General features: G+C 37.5%; 1 protein-coding gene across 8 annotated transcripts in view; it reads left to right on the top strand.

Annotated features, from left to right (window-relative positions):
- The window catches only part of LOC105420020 (uncharacterized), a 52,485-nt gene that overhangs the window by 22,741 nt on the left and 14,258 nt on the right, over positions 1 to 15,486 (top strand). For 7 of the 8 annotated variants that reach the window (XR_016057803.1, XM_088869820.1, XM_088869822.1 and 4 more), the window contains 4 exons: positions 890 to 988; positions 1,327 to 1,406; positions 8,427 to 8,622; positions 11,328 to 11,383. Coding sequence is in view for 7 of the 8 variants with exons in the window: in XM_088869820.1 (XP_088725946.1) it covers positions 890 to 988; positions 1,327 to 1,406; positions 8,427 to 8,622; positions 11,328 to 11,383 (431 nt within the window). In the remaining variant the exon portion in view is untranslated. Of the gene's footprint in view, positions 1 to 889; positions 989 to 1,194; positions 1,245 to 1,326; positions 1,407 to 8,426; positions 8,623 to 11,327; positions 11,384 to 15,486 lie in introns of all 8 variants that reach the window. The other variant, XM_088869824.1, reaches the window with a different exon arrangement.

Below are 15,486 nucleotides of genomic sequence, written 5' to 3'. Positions count from 1 at the left end.
CACTATCCCCTAATAGAAACTGGAAACTTGAAATGAGCTTCATAAAACATTCAACAAGCAACTATCGATTTCTTCACGGCCCTTGAAACCCTCGATTTGTTGTCACAAGTTTATCAAAACTTCTTCAAATCGACACCCAAAAGATACAAATCAACAACCAAGCATCAACAAATGCACAAATCGATGAACTTCAACAGATAAAATTTCTGCCCAAATTTTTTTTTGATTCAATCGATCCAATAAAAGCTTCGGATGTGGCTGAAAAATGTTGTTTGGGGGGTTTAATAGCCTCCCAAATCCTTTCCCCCCATTTTTGAAGGTCAAAATGACCGTATTACCCCTGCTCGAGGGGTACAATTTAAAAAAAAATGGCAAAGGATTATGCAGCCTGATGCGGAGGGATGCGTCGCATCTCTCCAAACCGCATATGCGGGGACTTTCGATGCGCTGCCTAGTTCAAAGTGCCTGATGCGGCCGCATATGCGGCGGTGCCGACGCACTTTAAACCACTAGATCTAATTGTTTTTGTAGAGTTCATTAATACCTTTCATAGATATTGTCCTGCTTGTATGAATCTAGAGAATTTATATTTTCATTCCAGGATCAAAAAGTCAAACTTGGTGTTCAACCAATAGAAGTCAAATCAAGTATACTTATGACGTGGGCTAGTTGACTTGGCTAGTGTTTCAATATTCTATTTTCTTTATTTTTCAGAATCGATTCAAACAAGTCTTAAAGGAAAACACATATGAGTAATTTGAAGTAATTTTTAACTTGCTAATGAAAATTAGAATATTTGTTAATTACGGTTTTTTGGTTTCATGGTTTAGTTGTTTATGAAATTTTGACCACAACTGAAGCCTTTTGTGACTTGTGAACTTTCATGTAGGGAGTAAGCAAGTTACAAGGTCCAAAGAGTATGGAGTGCCCAAGCCAAGGAAAAAGTCAAGACAATCCGATGCTAGCAAATGAAAACCACAACTTTGAGGTGACCTTGATATGTGGTTTCTGGAAATGTCGTTCACAGCATGTGATTCCTATGCATGAGCCTTTTGGAATTGAACTCGCCTTTTGTAATCGATAAAACATCTGAAATCAATTTTCACATCCTAGATGTATAAATGACTTGCACAATATTTGGAACTCCTGAATTTGAATGTTAATTAATTCTAGGCTCGTTTGATGCTTGGGCAGCTGAACATATCTCCATGAGGGATTCTACCTTTCCTTCTTTCCGTTTAATGGTGTGGCTCCTCAATTGCTGCTATCTTCTATCAGTTGGTGAAGTTCTGTCTTAATTTCTTTCTTGTTTTTGTGTATTTTCAGGTTTTGACACTTGAACACAAGACTCAGAATTATAAAACCATCTTAAGATCTTTGCTGAATCTTGATTCCATGGTTGAAAGGTCAGTTTTACATAAAATTCATTATGAATTTCCTATTATTGGCCAAGTTCATTTTATTTCCCTTACTACTGTTTGTTAAATCTTCTAAATGTTAAGGCCTTGGCTTCATTTAATTGTCTATTTTTTGATTGGCTTGCTTGAACATGAAGGGTTTGTATGGGCTTTGAGTTTGCATGGTTCTCACATGGGACGGACAGTTGCAGCGACAAAATTGACCGTTATATAAAGGACAACTGTTTTGTCCTAAACTAAATGATTTGGTTATAACTATGGTTCAAACTAAATGATTTGGTTATAACTTTGATTTGCCTTGTGTGAGTGAACTGGGCTTTGAGAGGATATAAGCCAAAACCCTGACTTATTGAGTTTGCTCACAGCATGGGCTTAAGACAGCTGCACTGGGAAGCCGCTGTGATGAGGTTTGATCCGCATGATCAGAACTATGCAAACATGCACAAAGAGGAGCCCCTGCTTCCACAAGAGTGCATGTTCTCGGGGGGAGCACCTGTAATCATTATAGTCCTGGAGACCGAACCACCTATTGATTAGCTTTGACGGGTTCAATTATATGTCCTAGCTTAAGCTTTAGAACATGGGGACAATTGGGCTGATTTGAGAACGTGGTATGTGTTTTTGGGAATAGCCCGGTGGAGTACTATTTGCTCAGCCTTCGAAGGATCCTAGTTTCTGGAATTGGATTTTTTTTGGATAGTTAGAATGAAAAATTCAGCTAAAATATAATTAAAATGATTTATTGTGATTTTTGGGTATTTTTGATAAATTTATTTTGATTGAAACTATTTTATAAAATTCGTTTTATAAAAAATACCATAATTAGGATGCGCACATGTGGGAGTGACACGAGTGGCCAATGTGCGTCACCCCCATGGGGCCTACATTGCCACATCACTGCCTAGTGGGAGTGATGTGGACTGTCTAATTGGTACGTGCAAGCATCCGTTGTTTAGTGAAGCCATTTGTAATATGTGTACTACGACTCATGTGTATAGTATGCATATGTGTGCATGTATGACAAGGCTTTTTACAATTTATTTCTAAAGTCGTGGGTTTTCATGCGACACGTCATACACATCAAGGTTGTGACCACAATGCATCAACCAAGGCGACAATGGACTATATTTTCTTACTGTTATGATGAAAGAAGACACAATATTTACAGCAGTGAGGTGCTCATGAGCTCAACCACTAACTAGGTACAATGTGGTGTATCAACTAAGTTGCAATGCCGCAAGTTGAGCAAAGCAACGATAAACCAACATCAATGCCACAAGGAGATCACAAGAACTCTAGATATGGGTTTGAAAAACTCAATGAAACAGACTTTAAATGGATCTTTATCTGCAGAAAATACAGCAGTAATCGAACGTAACGGTTGAGCTCATAAACTAGTATAAACGTGTCAAAACTTGGGCAATGGGTTTTCTCAACATGGGCTGTACATAAGCACCAGGATTGGGATTCTTAAATGATCAAAACAACATCATGAACCCACTGTTGTTACAACAATAACAGCCATAAAAGACAGCAAGATGGAGGCTCTTAGAAAAATGAGGAATGTACAAACTATGAGCACGATTTGTGCTCTACACGCACCAACTAAATGCACACCAAGATTTGGATCATAGTTATCGGGTCTCCTCCCTTTCTTGGCGATCCCTTGCAAAACCTCGATTCTCTCGATCTCGGAGCGGATCTCGTTTGAAACTCAATTTATTGTTTTCGGATCTCACTCCATCTTATAAGGGAACGAGTTCCTTATAATTTAATTTCGCGTTCCTGAACATTACAGGATCTAGTTCCCTAGTCTTGTGGTTTGCGCTCCAGAGTGCATTGGGATCTAGATTTCAAAATAACGGAACATAAGCATCGCCATATATGGCATCCAGATCCCACCAATGTGGGATCGTTTTAAAGTCTCTTATTTATTTCATAGAAGGACTAAGCCTACATGTTATTCGTTAACAACGGCGGGAGCTACATTTTAAATCAACAGATCCTCATTACCTACACAAGGAACTCGTGTTCTAAGAAAATGAAGCTCGCGTCTATAAAAGTTATTCCTCGCTCCATAATATTTGGGATCACTTTTAGTAATGCGCTTCCTGAGTTAAGAAACTAAAAAAAATGCCCTTGGGAACTTTGCTTCTTACGTATAGGAACTCACACTTTATATAATAGCTCTCGATCCTATGTAATAAAGGAGCTCAATCGCCAACACACATGGACCTCGATCCCAACCTTTGAGGTTGTATGGGCATCGATCCTTAACACAGGGATCTTCAGTATTATTGTTACCCGAATCGCCTATGAGGGTAGCGATTCCGTTTCGGAATCTCGATTCGCCATTTCTCCGGGTGAAAGTCGATTCTAAAAGAAAGAAATCACGTTTCCATTTTTTGCGGAATGCGATTCCACCTAGTTTAGGAATCTCGATTCTTGGATTGCCTGCATCAAGATTCCGTATCGAGGACTTTATGCTTCCTAGCTGCACAAGAATGCGATTCTTCTTGTAAGAAACGTTGATTCCAAATTTTTTGGAATTGCGAATCCATGTTGTTTGGATTCAAGTTTCTATATCGCAGACATCGTGATTCCTTGCTACATAACAATGCGATTCAACGTTTGCTAAACGTTGATTCAAAGTATTAAGAAATTGCGAATCCATGTTGTCAGGAAGCAATGTGAGCATAGGGAGAGCAGAAACCTTCGATGTGTGCTCAATCATCAGTGAGCGCCGACGTCTATGTGAGCGTGATAGAATTTGAAGTTGTTGCACACAACAATAAAATCAAAATTTAAAATGAGTAATATGTGAGCATAGGGAGAGTATAGGGTGAGCAAAAACCCTTCTATGTGTGCTCAATCATGAGTGAGTGCGACATATATGAGGGTGTGAGAGAATTTGAAGTCGTTGCACACGGTAATAAAATCAAAATTTAAAATATAAGTAATATGTTAAATTTTTTATTTTCTTATTTACAAATTTTCATCCTTCATTCCATGTTACTTTTTAAGAACTCTTATCAAGAATAAATAATACTAAAAAAATATGTTACTTCAAATTTAATAATGTTTGGTAAATTGTGTGGATACTCACCTACGAATGTAATAATGTTTAATATATGATCGGCACCGTCAGTTCTTCAAGTTGAATAAGAGGATAAAAATGCTTTTTTTTAAGTAAAATAAGAAGATAATATGGATATGAGCGACGATTGTTGATTCCAAGTTGATGGGGAGAATATTGATAATATGGATATGAGCGACGATTTTTAAATAACCCTTACCATAATGGTGAGAATGTTTATTCCAAGTTGACGGGGACAACGATTCTAGAATTTTAGGAATCACGATTCCTTATTTTTAGGAATCATGATTCCAGCAACTACTGAAACAAGTGGGGTCATGCGTGATTCCATATAGGTATGAAACGTGAGTCCAACATGGAGGGACATCGATTCTTGCAAATAAGAAACACGATTCTTAATTTTTTGAATCGAGATCCCGAAATAGTGAGAATCATTTTTTTCAAATCCGAATCGTATGGGTAGCGATTCCTAGATTTCAAAAGTTTTGATATGCGCGATTCCGATTCCAGAAACGATTCAGAATCACAGGCGTTTCCAAGAACTATATTCACTATAGCTTTGATCTGTCGATTCCGCTCTCGATCCCGGAACCGTTTCCGTTCCCGTACCCATCAACTATGATTTGGATTCGCAAATTATCAAAACAACATCATGAACACAGTTGGGACAACAATAATAGTCATAAAATACAGCAAGATGGAGGCTCTTAGAAACTTGAGGACTGTACAAAATATGAGCATGATTTGGGCTCTACATGCACCAACTAAATGTATACCAAGATTTTGGATTCTCAAATGATCAAAACAGCATCACAAACCCACTGTTATAACAACAATGACAATCACAAAATACAGCAAGATGGTGGCTCTTAGAAACTTGAGGAATGCTCAAACTATGAGCACAATTTGTGCTCTACACGCACCAACTAAATGCAAACTATAACATATACAAGATTTGACAAGACAAGAAATAGAAACACAAATATGCCAACATCTACTGCAAATTTACAGGAATGATACTCATGAGAGGGTCAAAGACTCACCACATAGAGGCTTGGCTGCATATTCATGGGGAGGTCTTTTCACGACATGAAGAACATGAGACTTGATCTTGTCAACAATAAAGGGAATGAATAGGCTGGTTTGCGAGGCTCTTAGTAGGCTCGTTAGGTGGCTCCAGAGGCTGGGCTCTCCCACATAAATAGGCTCAAAAGCATGGCTAGGCCCTAGACCTCAAGCCCCTTTCATAGAGTGCAGGATAGTGCTGTGCACATAAGATTGAATCCAAGCACTCCATTAGACAATCCAAGGGTTGAGAGAGGCTAGAACACTATAGCCTAATCCATCACTATGCATTGCGATCATTGGATGGTGATGATCTAATCTTACACCCTTAATCACTATTGTCCCTCAACATGCCTCCAATTTCCCTTAAATATCTATTTACCCTTTATCACTATATGTGCGTTATCACCATTAGTTTAACAAAGAACAAAATCTTGTTTTAAGTAACAAACACTATGCTTATTAGGTGGGGCGTGCCCCTCACTCCTTAATTGGAATTTATTCTCTCTCATGAAGGCAACAAAATAACTTGTTTTATAGGTAACTTTCATTATCACCATAATCTCACATTACACTTGTTTGTTCCTTCTTCCTCATAGCACATGTCACTATCTAACGTACTTAACCAATCCTCACTTAACGACCTGATAAGACTAATTGACTAAGCCATATGATTGGATCATTAAAAGAAAATTTATAAATAAATTGTAAAAAATCATGTCACACATGCACATATGTGTACACTATACACGAGTTATAACACACATATCACAAATAGCTTCACTAAACAAACAAACTCTTGCACAAACCAACTTGACAGTCCTCGTCGCTCCCACTGGGCAGTGATGTGGCAATGTGGGCCCCATGGGGGTGATACACATTGGCCACTTGTGTGTCACTTCCACATGTGCGAGAGTCCCAATTATGATATTTTTGATAAAAAGATTTTTATAAAATAGTTTCCATCAAAATAAATATTCTTAAAATTCTTAAAAATACAATAAATCATTTTAATAATATTTTATCTGAATTTCTCATTCTGGCTATCTAGAAAAATCCAACTCGAAAAATTAGGATCCTTGGAGGGTGGGCGAATGGTACTCCACCGGGCTATTCCCGAAAACACAGACCACGTTTTCAAATCAGCCCAATTGGCTCCATGTTCTAAAGCTTAAGCTAGGAGCTATGATTGGACCCATTAAAGCTAACCAATAGGTGGTTCGGTCTCTGGAAGTACAGTGGATTACAGGTGCGCCCCTGAGGACATGCACTCTTGTAGATGCAGGGGCTCCTCTCTGTGCACTTGTGCATAACTCTGATTCAATAGATCTAACTTCATCAGAACGGCTTCCCAATGTGACTTTTTTATGTACAGCTTGTGAGTGAACTTGATAAATTAGGGATTTGGCTTATGTCCTTTCAGAGCCCAGTTCACTCATATAGGGCAATCCAAAGCATACTGAAAAACACGATCCATTCACACATGCCCTGGCCACAACCGTCATGAGACGCTTACGCCGACCTTGACTAGAGGGAATCCTCAAACCTCTTGATTTCAAACGAAAAGGTCCAACACAATTGCCTCATGACTTGGGGGTTTCAGGCCTAATCAAATCCCATTTCTCATAGACTTCGGTAGCCTCGCTGTTCTTGGTCATTCCCAGTGGAACTGAGAACCTAGCTGGCAAATACAATGCCCTGAAAGGCCATAATTCCAACATTCTCCCACTTGGCCTTATGAGGCCTTGAGAATCTACACGAGCAGCACTCTGCTCATCGAAGCCAGCTACAAAGTCCTTTCAATATTCATATCCTAGCAATACTATGCTCTCAATGCACTCTATTGAGCAATATCTTTCTCTTGCATGGATACTAAATAATTAAACAGAGGCTAATGCAAAAATGTCCCATCACATGATATTTTATCAGATGCAAATTTATTATCGGGCCTATAGTTACTGTTTTTCTTAAGGACGATATATCAACAAAATTTGGCCTCCTGCAATTCATTGTACAAAGCTTGCCTGGTTATGAGTGTCCTCTTAAAAACTCTTATCAGCCTCAAAATCCTTTCTAGATAGTATTTCTAGGTCATCTCACCAACTAACTGACCGATAAGTCTTGTCACAACCGCCTCATAAAACGGGGCATCAAAATATACTGGCCATGGGTGGTTATCAGATTGCAAAAATGGTATTAACAACACTATCCCACTCCCCTTGATCTGATCATTTATAAAAATTTTCATCTTTTACTGATGTTATACAATTTATCCCTTTTAAATCATCTGTTATGCTTATTCAATGATATTTGGCTTCATTTGACAAAAAACGTCACTCGTTACTGATGAAATACCCAAATTTGGAAATTTCGTGGCATGAAATTAACAGTGTTTACACTCTTGCCATCTTAGTTTTGGTCAAGGGAAGATGTTATAGTGACTATGTCATGGTTGTGGACTTATTATCCTAATTTAGAAACAAACTAAGAGCTGCAGGGAGATCTAAACCCACTCAAAGGTGTTTGTAAATAAGCTAATTGGGTAATTTTTTTTAGCTTCATCCAAAATAGCATGGCCACATCAGTAAGATTTAGCCCTCCACGTGCAAATATGGCTGTGGCTTGATTGTGATGTATGTGCTTGTGATGGAGTAATTATGGAACATGGAATTTTCTATGGGAATTTGCCGTTTGTCCATTAATATGCAATGATTGGTAGTCCATCTTTGCTGCTGAAAATTCATTTTGTTGCTAAAGTTTAATTGCAAACGAGGAAGAATTGTTATACCTGCATGTGTCTTTTCCTTTTTCTATTTTTGTGGATTTCATTATTTATATTTTTGTAGGCTTGAAGCCATTCAGCAAGTTGAGGATTTACTCTTTGGTGTTAAGGTCATTGAGTTTGAGAAGAATTGTATTCGGTTGTCTTTGAAGACATCCATTCCAACTTCCTGGGACTCGTTATGTTTCATTGAGTCATGTGTAACACCTCACGAATTATTAATAGAACTTGATGGGATGTTTGAGCTGAAGGGTGTGGAGGTAATTTCTTTAATTATGAGAGTGATAAGTGTTTGTCAATTATTAGTATTGAGTTGTCTGTTAACATAGATGTGTGCATGTTGTTTGGGTCCATGCATTGGTGTGCCCTTGTTGATTATGTTTTAATGTTTGAGCTGAAGGATTTGGATGAAATTTCCATTATGTATGACAATGATGTATGTATGACAATTATTCTTCCGACATATTTATTGATTTTCCAAATGGTTCTATTTTAAACTTCATAACTTAGGGATGATGGAGCCTGTACAAAAATATTTGGACAGGTTAGTTTTCATTTTAGACAATCATGGCTTGAAGTGAGGGTTAAAGCCATCAATCTTTTCACCTTAGATGATTGAAATTGTTGGTTTGATGGATGTATAGTTTTTTGGCAGCAATACCTGTATGTTCAATATGCAAGTGCATTTGAAGTGTTGAAAATGTCGGGTGATGAATGTAAGATGATGTGAATGAGAGCTTATGGCTGTCGGGTACTATAATTGGCAAACCTGAATTTGGGTTTGGGTTTCTGGATGATTCCCAATAAATATGTGCATTGTTCACAAACCGTTCTGAACTTTGACACGCTCAATAAATTGGGCTAAATCAACATGATGACCCAATGAGTCTGCCAGACATGTATCTATAGAATGTTTAAGAAGTTTACGTTATGAATTCTATTCCTTTTAGGAAAGACATGAAATTTGGCCAAGATTTTACCTTATATTGACCAAGAAATATACTGGAGCAGGGTGACCAAGGTAAGTCCCAGGTTAATCCATACGCAAATCTTGACCCTCTTAAGAAATCATGGTGGCGTGGCTTTTCCTTTTCCTGCCTTTGCGAGCGCTCTTGCCCAAAATCCGGAGTACTAGGTTGTTGATTGCTTTGAGGCGAAGGCATAATGCTACTACGGGGAGACTTGCTATTTGGAGGATTCCTATGGACATGGGAAAGGATGTGATGGGTGATATGTGAGGGTTGGTTTAGAAGACATGGAAAAGTGGGTAAGGAGTATATATTTAGAAAAAAATATCAATTAACTCATACTGAGCCCTTTTATGCTAAATCTTTTATTTTTTTTATTTTGTGGGGGGGGGGGGGGAGGGGGGGTGTAGCAACATGCCTTTACTACATTTGTGTTTAAGAAGAAAAATGCTCGCTTGAGGTCTTTGTTGCTTTGGCTATCATACAAGTAGAAATTACTGGCCATTGATATTTATGGTTGACTTGTGCCTTCTATTTAAGTTGGAAGAAGTAGTCCTCCAATTCAAATGCAATTTGGTTGTGTGGTCAACTATATAATTTATTTTTTTAGTATGGGCTGGGTTTTTCCGCATTGAATTTTATGTTTTGTAAAATTCTAAGGCATTTAATGAGGCAAGGGATGATGATATGAGTTGATGTCATTTGATGAGGTCTCACTTCTTAAGAAATGAGTAACTAGATTTGAAATCATGAATTGATATGAAAGGGATGTTGTCCTTGATGAATGTTATCAAGTTTAGTTTTGATGGAGCAGAAAAATGGAAATTTTTGGGTTAATGAGAAGCTTTTATAGGGTTGAGTAAAGGGTAAAGACTCCCCTTGGGTGTGTCATTACAGTGCTTGACCTTAGAAAGTAGTGGAAATCTTAATAAATGATGTTCTTTGAGGCATGTTATGTTTCTTTTGTTAAGGATAGTATTTGTAACCCTTTTGTGCAAGGGAATAGCCAGCTAAGATATATACGTTAGGTTTCCAATTTATCTCTGACGCCTTTAGGAAGGTATGCAGAACAAGTATTGCCATAAAACTTGAATGCTCGACATTTGGTGATTTCTCATCAACTTAACAAATGGACTAGCGGTACTTAAACCAGGCGAAGGTAGATGATTAGTAGTCACACTACCTGCAACTGATAGATCATCACATATGTTTTGAACAAACAATTCCAGGTAATACCAACTGCTACGCCTATACACAACTAAACAAAACAAATGATCCAAAGAAGCAGATCGGACAAATAAATAGCTTGTATAGACCTGAAATCAGCCTAAACTAATCTTAACTACTGTAGAAATTTATTAAATTTGGGCGCATAAGACCTGTCCCCTTGATGTACAATTCCAGCACATATTTGAGAAATAGAACTAAAAAATTCCTCTAAATTAACTCTATCTACCCAAAGTTCTAAAACAAAACTTGAAAAAACTCTCAAACCAAATAAGAAACAATCCTAGGACTGTGTCTGTTATCTGATTGGCAAGTTACCTGTTGGATATGGAAACCGAAACTTATAAATCTTACTTTTGGGAAATCCTCCTGAACAGAATCTAAATCTAAAAGAATCCATGAAGATCTAATGATGCTTTCTCTAATATTATGTCCATTCAGAAGTTGGAGAGGGCCCTGGTTGAAATCATCGCATTGTCATGTTGACCTCCTCAATGATGGCCTGCAATATCCATATTCATTGATTCTTCTTGTCTATGCTTGTATTCTCCTCTTCTTCTCTTCTTTGAGATTTTATATTGGAATCTGTATCAAGTTCTTAGTATGCTTTGTAAGACTTGGAAACTTTTGAAAAACTTGTGTGTTGATTTCCTGTTATTTATGAAATATTTGATTTTAGGAAACTGGTTTTATTCCAACAGTGTCCAATGATCATATTCTTGTGATGCTCTTCCTACATTAATGTCTAAATTATTCTGTGCAATGGGCAGATATTTCCAAATGATGTATATATATGTGACATTGTCAATACTGCATGGTCTCAAAGGTACACATATATCTTTTTTTAGATTCCATCATCATTTGTTGCTTGTAATGTATGCGATGTATGTGTATATGTATGTTAATGTATTCGATGTATGTGTATATGTATGTTATGTGTATATTACCACACTTGTATTATATATAAGGGATGGGAATCAGTTTTATGTTATTCTGCCTCTGTACTAGGTTTTCTCAGATTACAATATGGCAATGCCTGAATTTTTCTGGAAGTGATTATTAAGTTCTATAGCTAGATGTTGGGAATGGATATGATTTTCTGGGGTGCAATTGTCACAGTTCAACTCACCTCTCTTTGTTGTCAAATTGATGTGCATATTTGGATGGTGTGTCTTGGTTGAGTCAGGTAATTATTTCTCGTTGGCATGTGTGTGAGGTTGGTTGGTAGTCTAGGTCTTTGAAGATAAGGGGTGTTGTTGTTACTTAGCTCCCATAATTGAGTGTTTAGAGCATTTATTTTGATTCAAATTCAAGTATTAAATTAATAAAGTACTTAATCGGCACATAATCTTCTATTTAAAGCTTAAAGCTACTGGGGCGCGACAAGGTTTATAACTCAACATATTGGCCTTTTCTAGCATATCTAAAGCATATTTCTGCTGTGAAAGGTGAATCTCATTACAAGAACGATCCACTTCTCCTAGGAAATATCTCAATTCTCCTAGGTCCTTCATTTGAAACCTTTCATTGAGGAACTCCTTTACTTCATTTATCATTGGCTGGTTGAGTAAAACCTCTCCCATTTAATGCATCATAAGAAGTACGGAACTAGCATCTGGATGCCTGCTTCAGCCCATATACAGATCTCTTTGACTTACACACATATTCAATTGGATTTGCTTCATTGAACCCTGGTGCTGTTCCATATATACTTCCTCCTTGATTCTCCATGCAAGAAAGCATTTTTAACATCCAATTGATAAAGTGGCCAAATCGTGCATGACAGCAAGGGATATAACAACCGTAAGAATTATAACAATTGGACTAAATGCTCCAAGCCATTTCATTGGTTAAATCATCCTGCCACAAGTCTTGCCTTAAACCATTCAATGTTCCCAACAGGTATACATTTCTTTGTCCACCAATTTATAACTCACCACATTCTTGTCTCTTGGCCTTCGTCAGGTCCACCAAGTATGGTTAATATGCGTAGCTTGTCTCTCATCTGCCCTTGCTCTAATCCACCTTTCATCTCTTCTGGCGTCAAATAAATTTTTGTATTCTTTTATCTTCGTCATTTCACACATGAACTCCTGAAAATTATGTGTGAAGCTCCCATAGTTGCCCTATCTATCAATAACATGTTTCACTCTTGCTGATCTTCTCGAATTGACTTCATCTTGCTGCTCATTCTCTGGTTGTTCTCTATCTCGAGGCTGTTTGCAAGCTTGTAAAATTTGCTGTAAATTATGAGGTTGCTGTCCAATATTTGGCCTTCTTTGATATGCAATTACGTCTTGCTGATTTGTTTATTTTTCACTTTTACATTGGTACCAAAGAAGGGTCGAAAATCTTCTCCTAGGTCATACAGTGCCTCTTCGTGGATAAGTTGTTCGATCTGGCGGCCACCTTCCGGATTTGGGTCAGTCATGTCTCCATCTGCCTTTTCTATTTCAGCGTCATCTCCAATATGTTCTGCATCATTTCTCGTCTTTGTTGTTTTCTGCAAAGGTTTTGAATATTTTAACCATCAGATGGTGAATATGATGGTGAATTGCATCACCTTGAATTTTATTTCCTTTAAAAATTGCGTCACTTATAGACATTTCCTTTGGCATAAGCACCTTTCATCAAAACAACATGCCTGGAAATTAATATCTTTTCAATCTAGGACTGTAATATCTATGTCCTTATACTCATCAGCATAGCCAACAAATATGTTGCACAAGTCAAACTTAGGGAGAGCTTATTTCTTTGGCTGCTATCTGTGTGCATTTATGCATAGCATCCAAAGGCCTTCAAAATAGAATAATCTAGATGTCTACCAACAAGACTCTATAAGGGATGATCCCGTTAAGAGCACTTGATGACGTCCTAGTAATGAGTTATGCAACTGTGAAATGGCTCAGTCCATAAGTACTTGGGCACACCACTAGAAAACATAAGAGACATTGCTACCTCATTAATATGCCAAATCTTTCTCTCAGCAACGCAGTTTTGGGCTAAAGTGTGTGGACAAAAGATTTGTTGTTCTATTCGATGATCCTTTTAAGTAGTTCTTGAAAGCATGAGATGAGTACTCTTCTCCTCCATCACTACGAAAAAATAAAATTGGTTTTCAGTAATGTTTTTTAACAAATGACTTGAACTTCATGAATACCCTGAATATATGAGATTTGGTTTTGAGAAAAACATCCATGTATAATCCAAGTAATCATCAATGAAGGTAAACTAATAATGAGAACGAGAAGAAGAACAACAGGAGCAAGACCCCACACAATTAACTCAAACAACGAAAAAGCTCTTCTATTACTTAAAGAAAAGGGAAAACCTAGAACTTTTACCCAACTGACATCCATAACAAATAAATCAACTAAAATCTTTAACGTTAGAGGGTACAACACCCTCATTACAAAGTTTATCGCATATAACCATCCACGACGAGTTCTCCTAGCATACGTGATTCCTGATTGTTGTACCTTCAAGAAAACAAATTGGGAGTAAATAGACTGTAAATCCATTATCACCCACTAGTTGGGAAACAAAAATTGATTGTCTGATTTAAAACAAGGAAAACATGATTCAAGTGAATAGGACCAAAATAAGACTCAAATGTGACATTACCTACATGTGTGATGTCAAGGGAGGACCCGTCACCAATTATAATAGAACCACTTAAAAAATCAAGGGAAGAAAACATGGTCGGCAGCCCCACTATCTACAGTCCATGCTCCATCAGTAAAGTGATTCCATAGAATTATGTAATGCTGCAGCCGTACTCTCAGTGTTGCCTAAGGCAGTAATTTGAATTCCTCCTTGAAATCTCATTGTCATTTTCATATTTGTTGAAACAGTTGCGGGCCGAATGCCCTTTCCACATATTTGACCAAATACTTTATTTCCGTTTCCATTAGGAGTAGGTAAGAGACCTCGACCAACACCATAGAAGTTTCTTCCACCACAAGCATTTTTCCACCTCAACCCCCAATTGTTCTTTCCTAAAAAATTATTGGAATTTTGTGCATTATTGCTCTTGTTAGTAACAAGGACATCGTGGTTCTCATTACTTGGGGACGAGTTTTGTGCCGCTTTTCGAAAGTACAATGCCTATGGTGTAGCAACATGCATCGAGGGTTGGCAAAAGAAGGGAGATATGACAAAAGGTCTATGGCCTTCATCCACAACCCACATAGTACATATTGCACCTTGTCTCTATCTTCAACTAGCTGTTGAACAATTTCAAGTGGATTGCATATTTCCTTTATCTTGTTATAAAAGATACTGACATCTTCCCCTTCTTAAAATCTAGAAGTTCAGATTTTAATTGCATAACACAAGCTTCTGATTCCTGAGAGTTGGACTTTCGACGGCTGTCCAAAGATCATATGCTGTATGTAGATTCACCACTTGAGCCAAATTTCTTTAGACAAGGTCGAATTAATCCAGCCAATAAGATTATGATCTTTAGTGAGCCACTCTTCATAGGCTGGATTGACTACTGTCGTTGTCTCTATCTTTTCATTTGAATTTGTGCTTTCTTGAACAATGTATTCTGGTGGTGCCCTAGTGGATCCATCCAAATGGCCACAGAGGCATTGACCTTTGATGAAGGGAACAAAAATTACTTTCTAGACAATAAAATTATAAAATTTAAGTTTGACGGAGACATATTGACAATTTGGGAATGAAAAGGAATTAGAACTTGATTATTGTGTCATTGTAAGGAAATGGGCTCAAATTATAATTGTGGTAGATCTAGAAACTAGAGAATAAGAGGGTAGATCTAGAAAATAGAGAATAAGGGGTCTATAGGGAATAAGAAACTAGAGATAGATTAAAAGAGAGTATAGAAGGAGAAAAGCAGTTGGGTTTTGGACCAGATTTCAAGAACCGAAAAGGAGAATAGCAAGTATGGTACTATAGATTTCA

This window comes from Amborella trichopoda, chromosome 6, assembly GCF_054954075.1.
Source record: "Amborella trichopoda isolate Santa Cruz 75 chromosome 6, AtrichopodaSantaCruz75HAP2 v2.0, whole genome shotgun sequence".
NCBI classification, from domain to species: domain Eukaryota; kingdom Viridiplantae; phylum Streptophyta; class Magnoliopsida; order Amborellales; family Amborellaceae; genus Amborella; species Amborella trichopoda.
The sequence above is the reverse complement of the archived record's forward strand: the minus strand, read 5'-3'. Positions and strand labels throughout refer to the sequence as shown.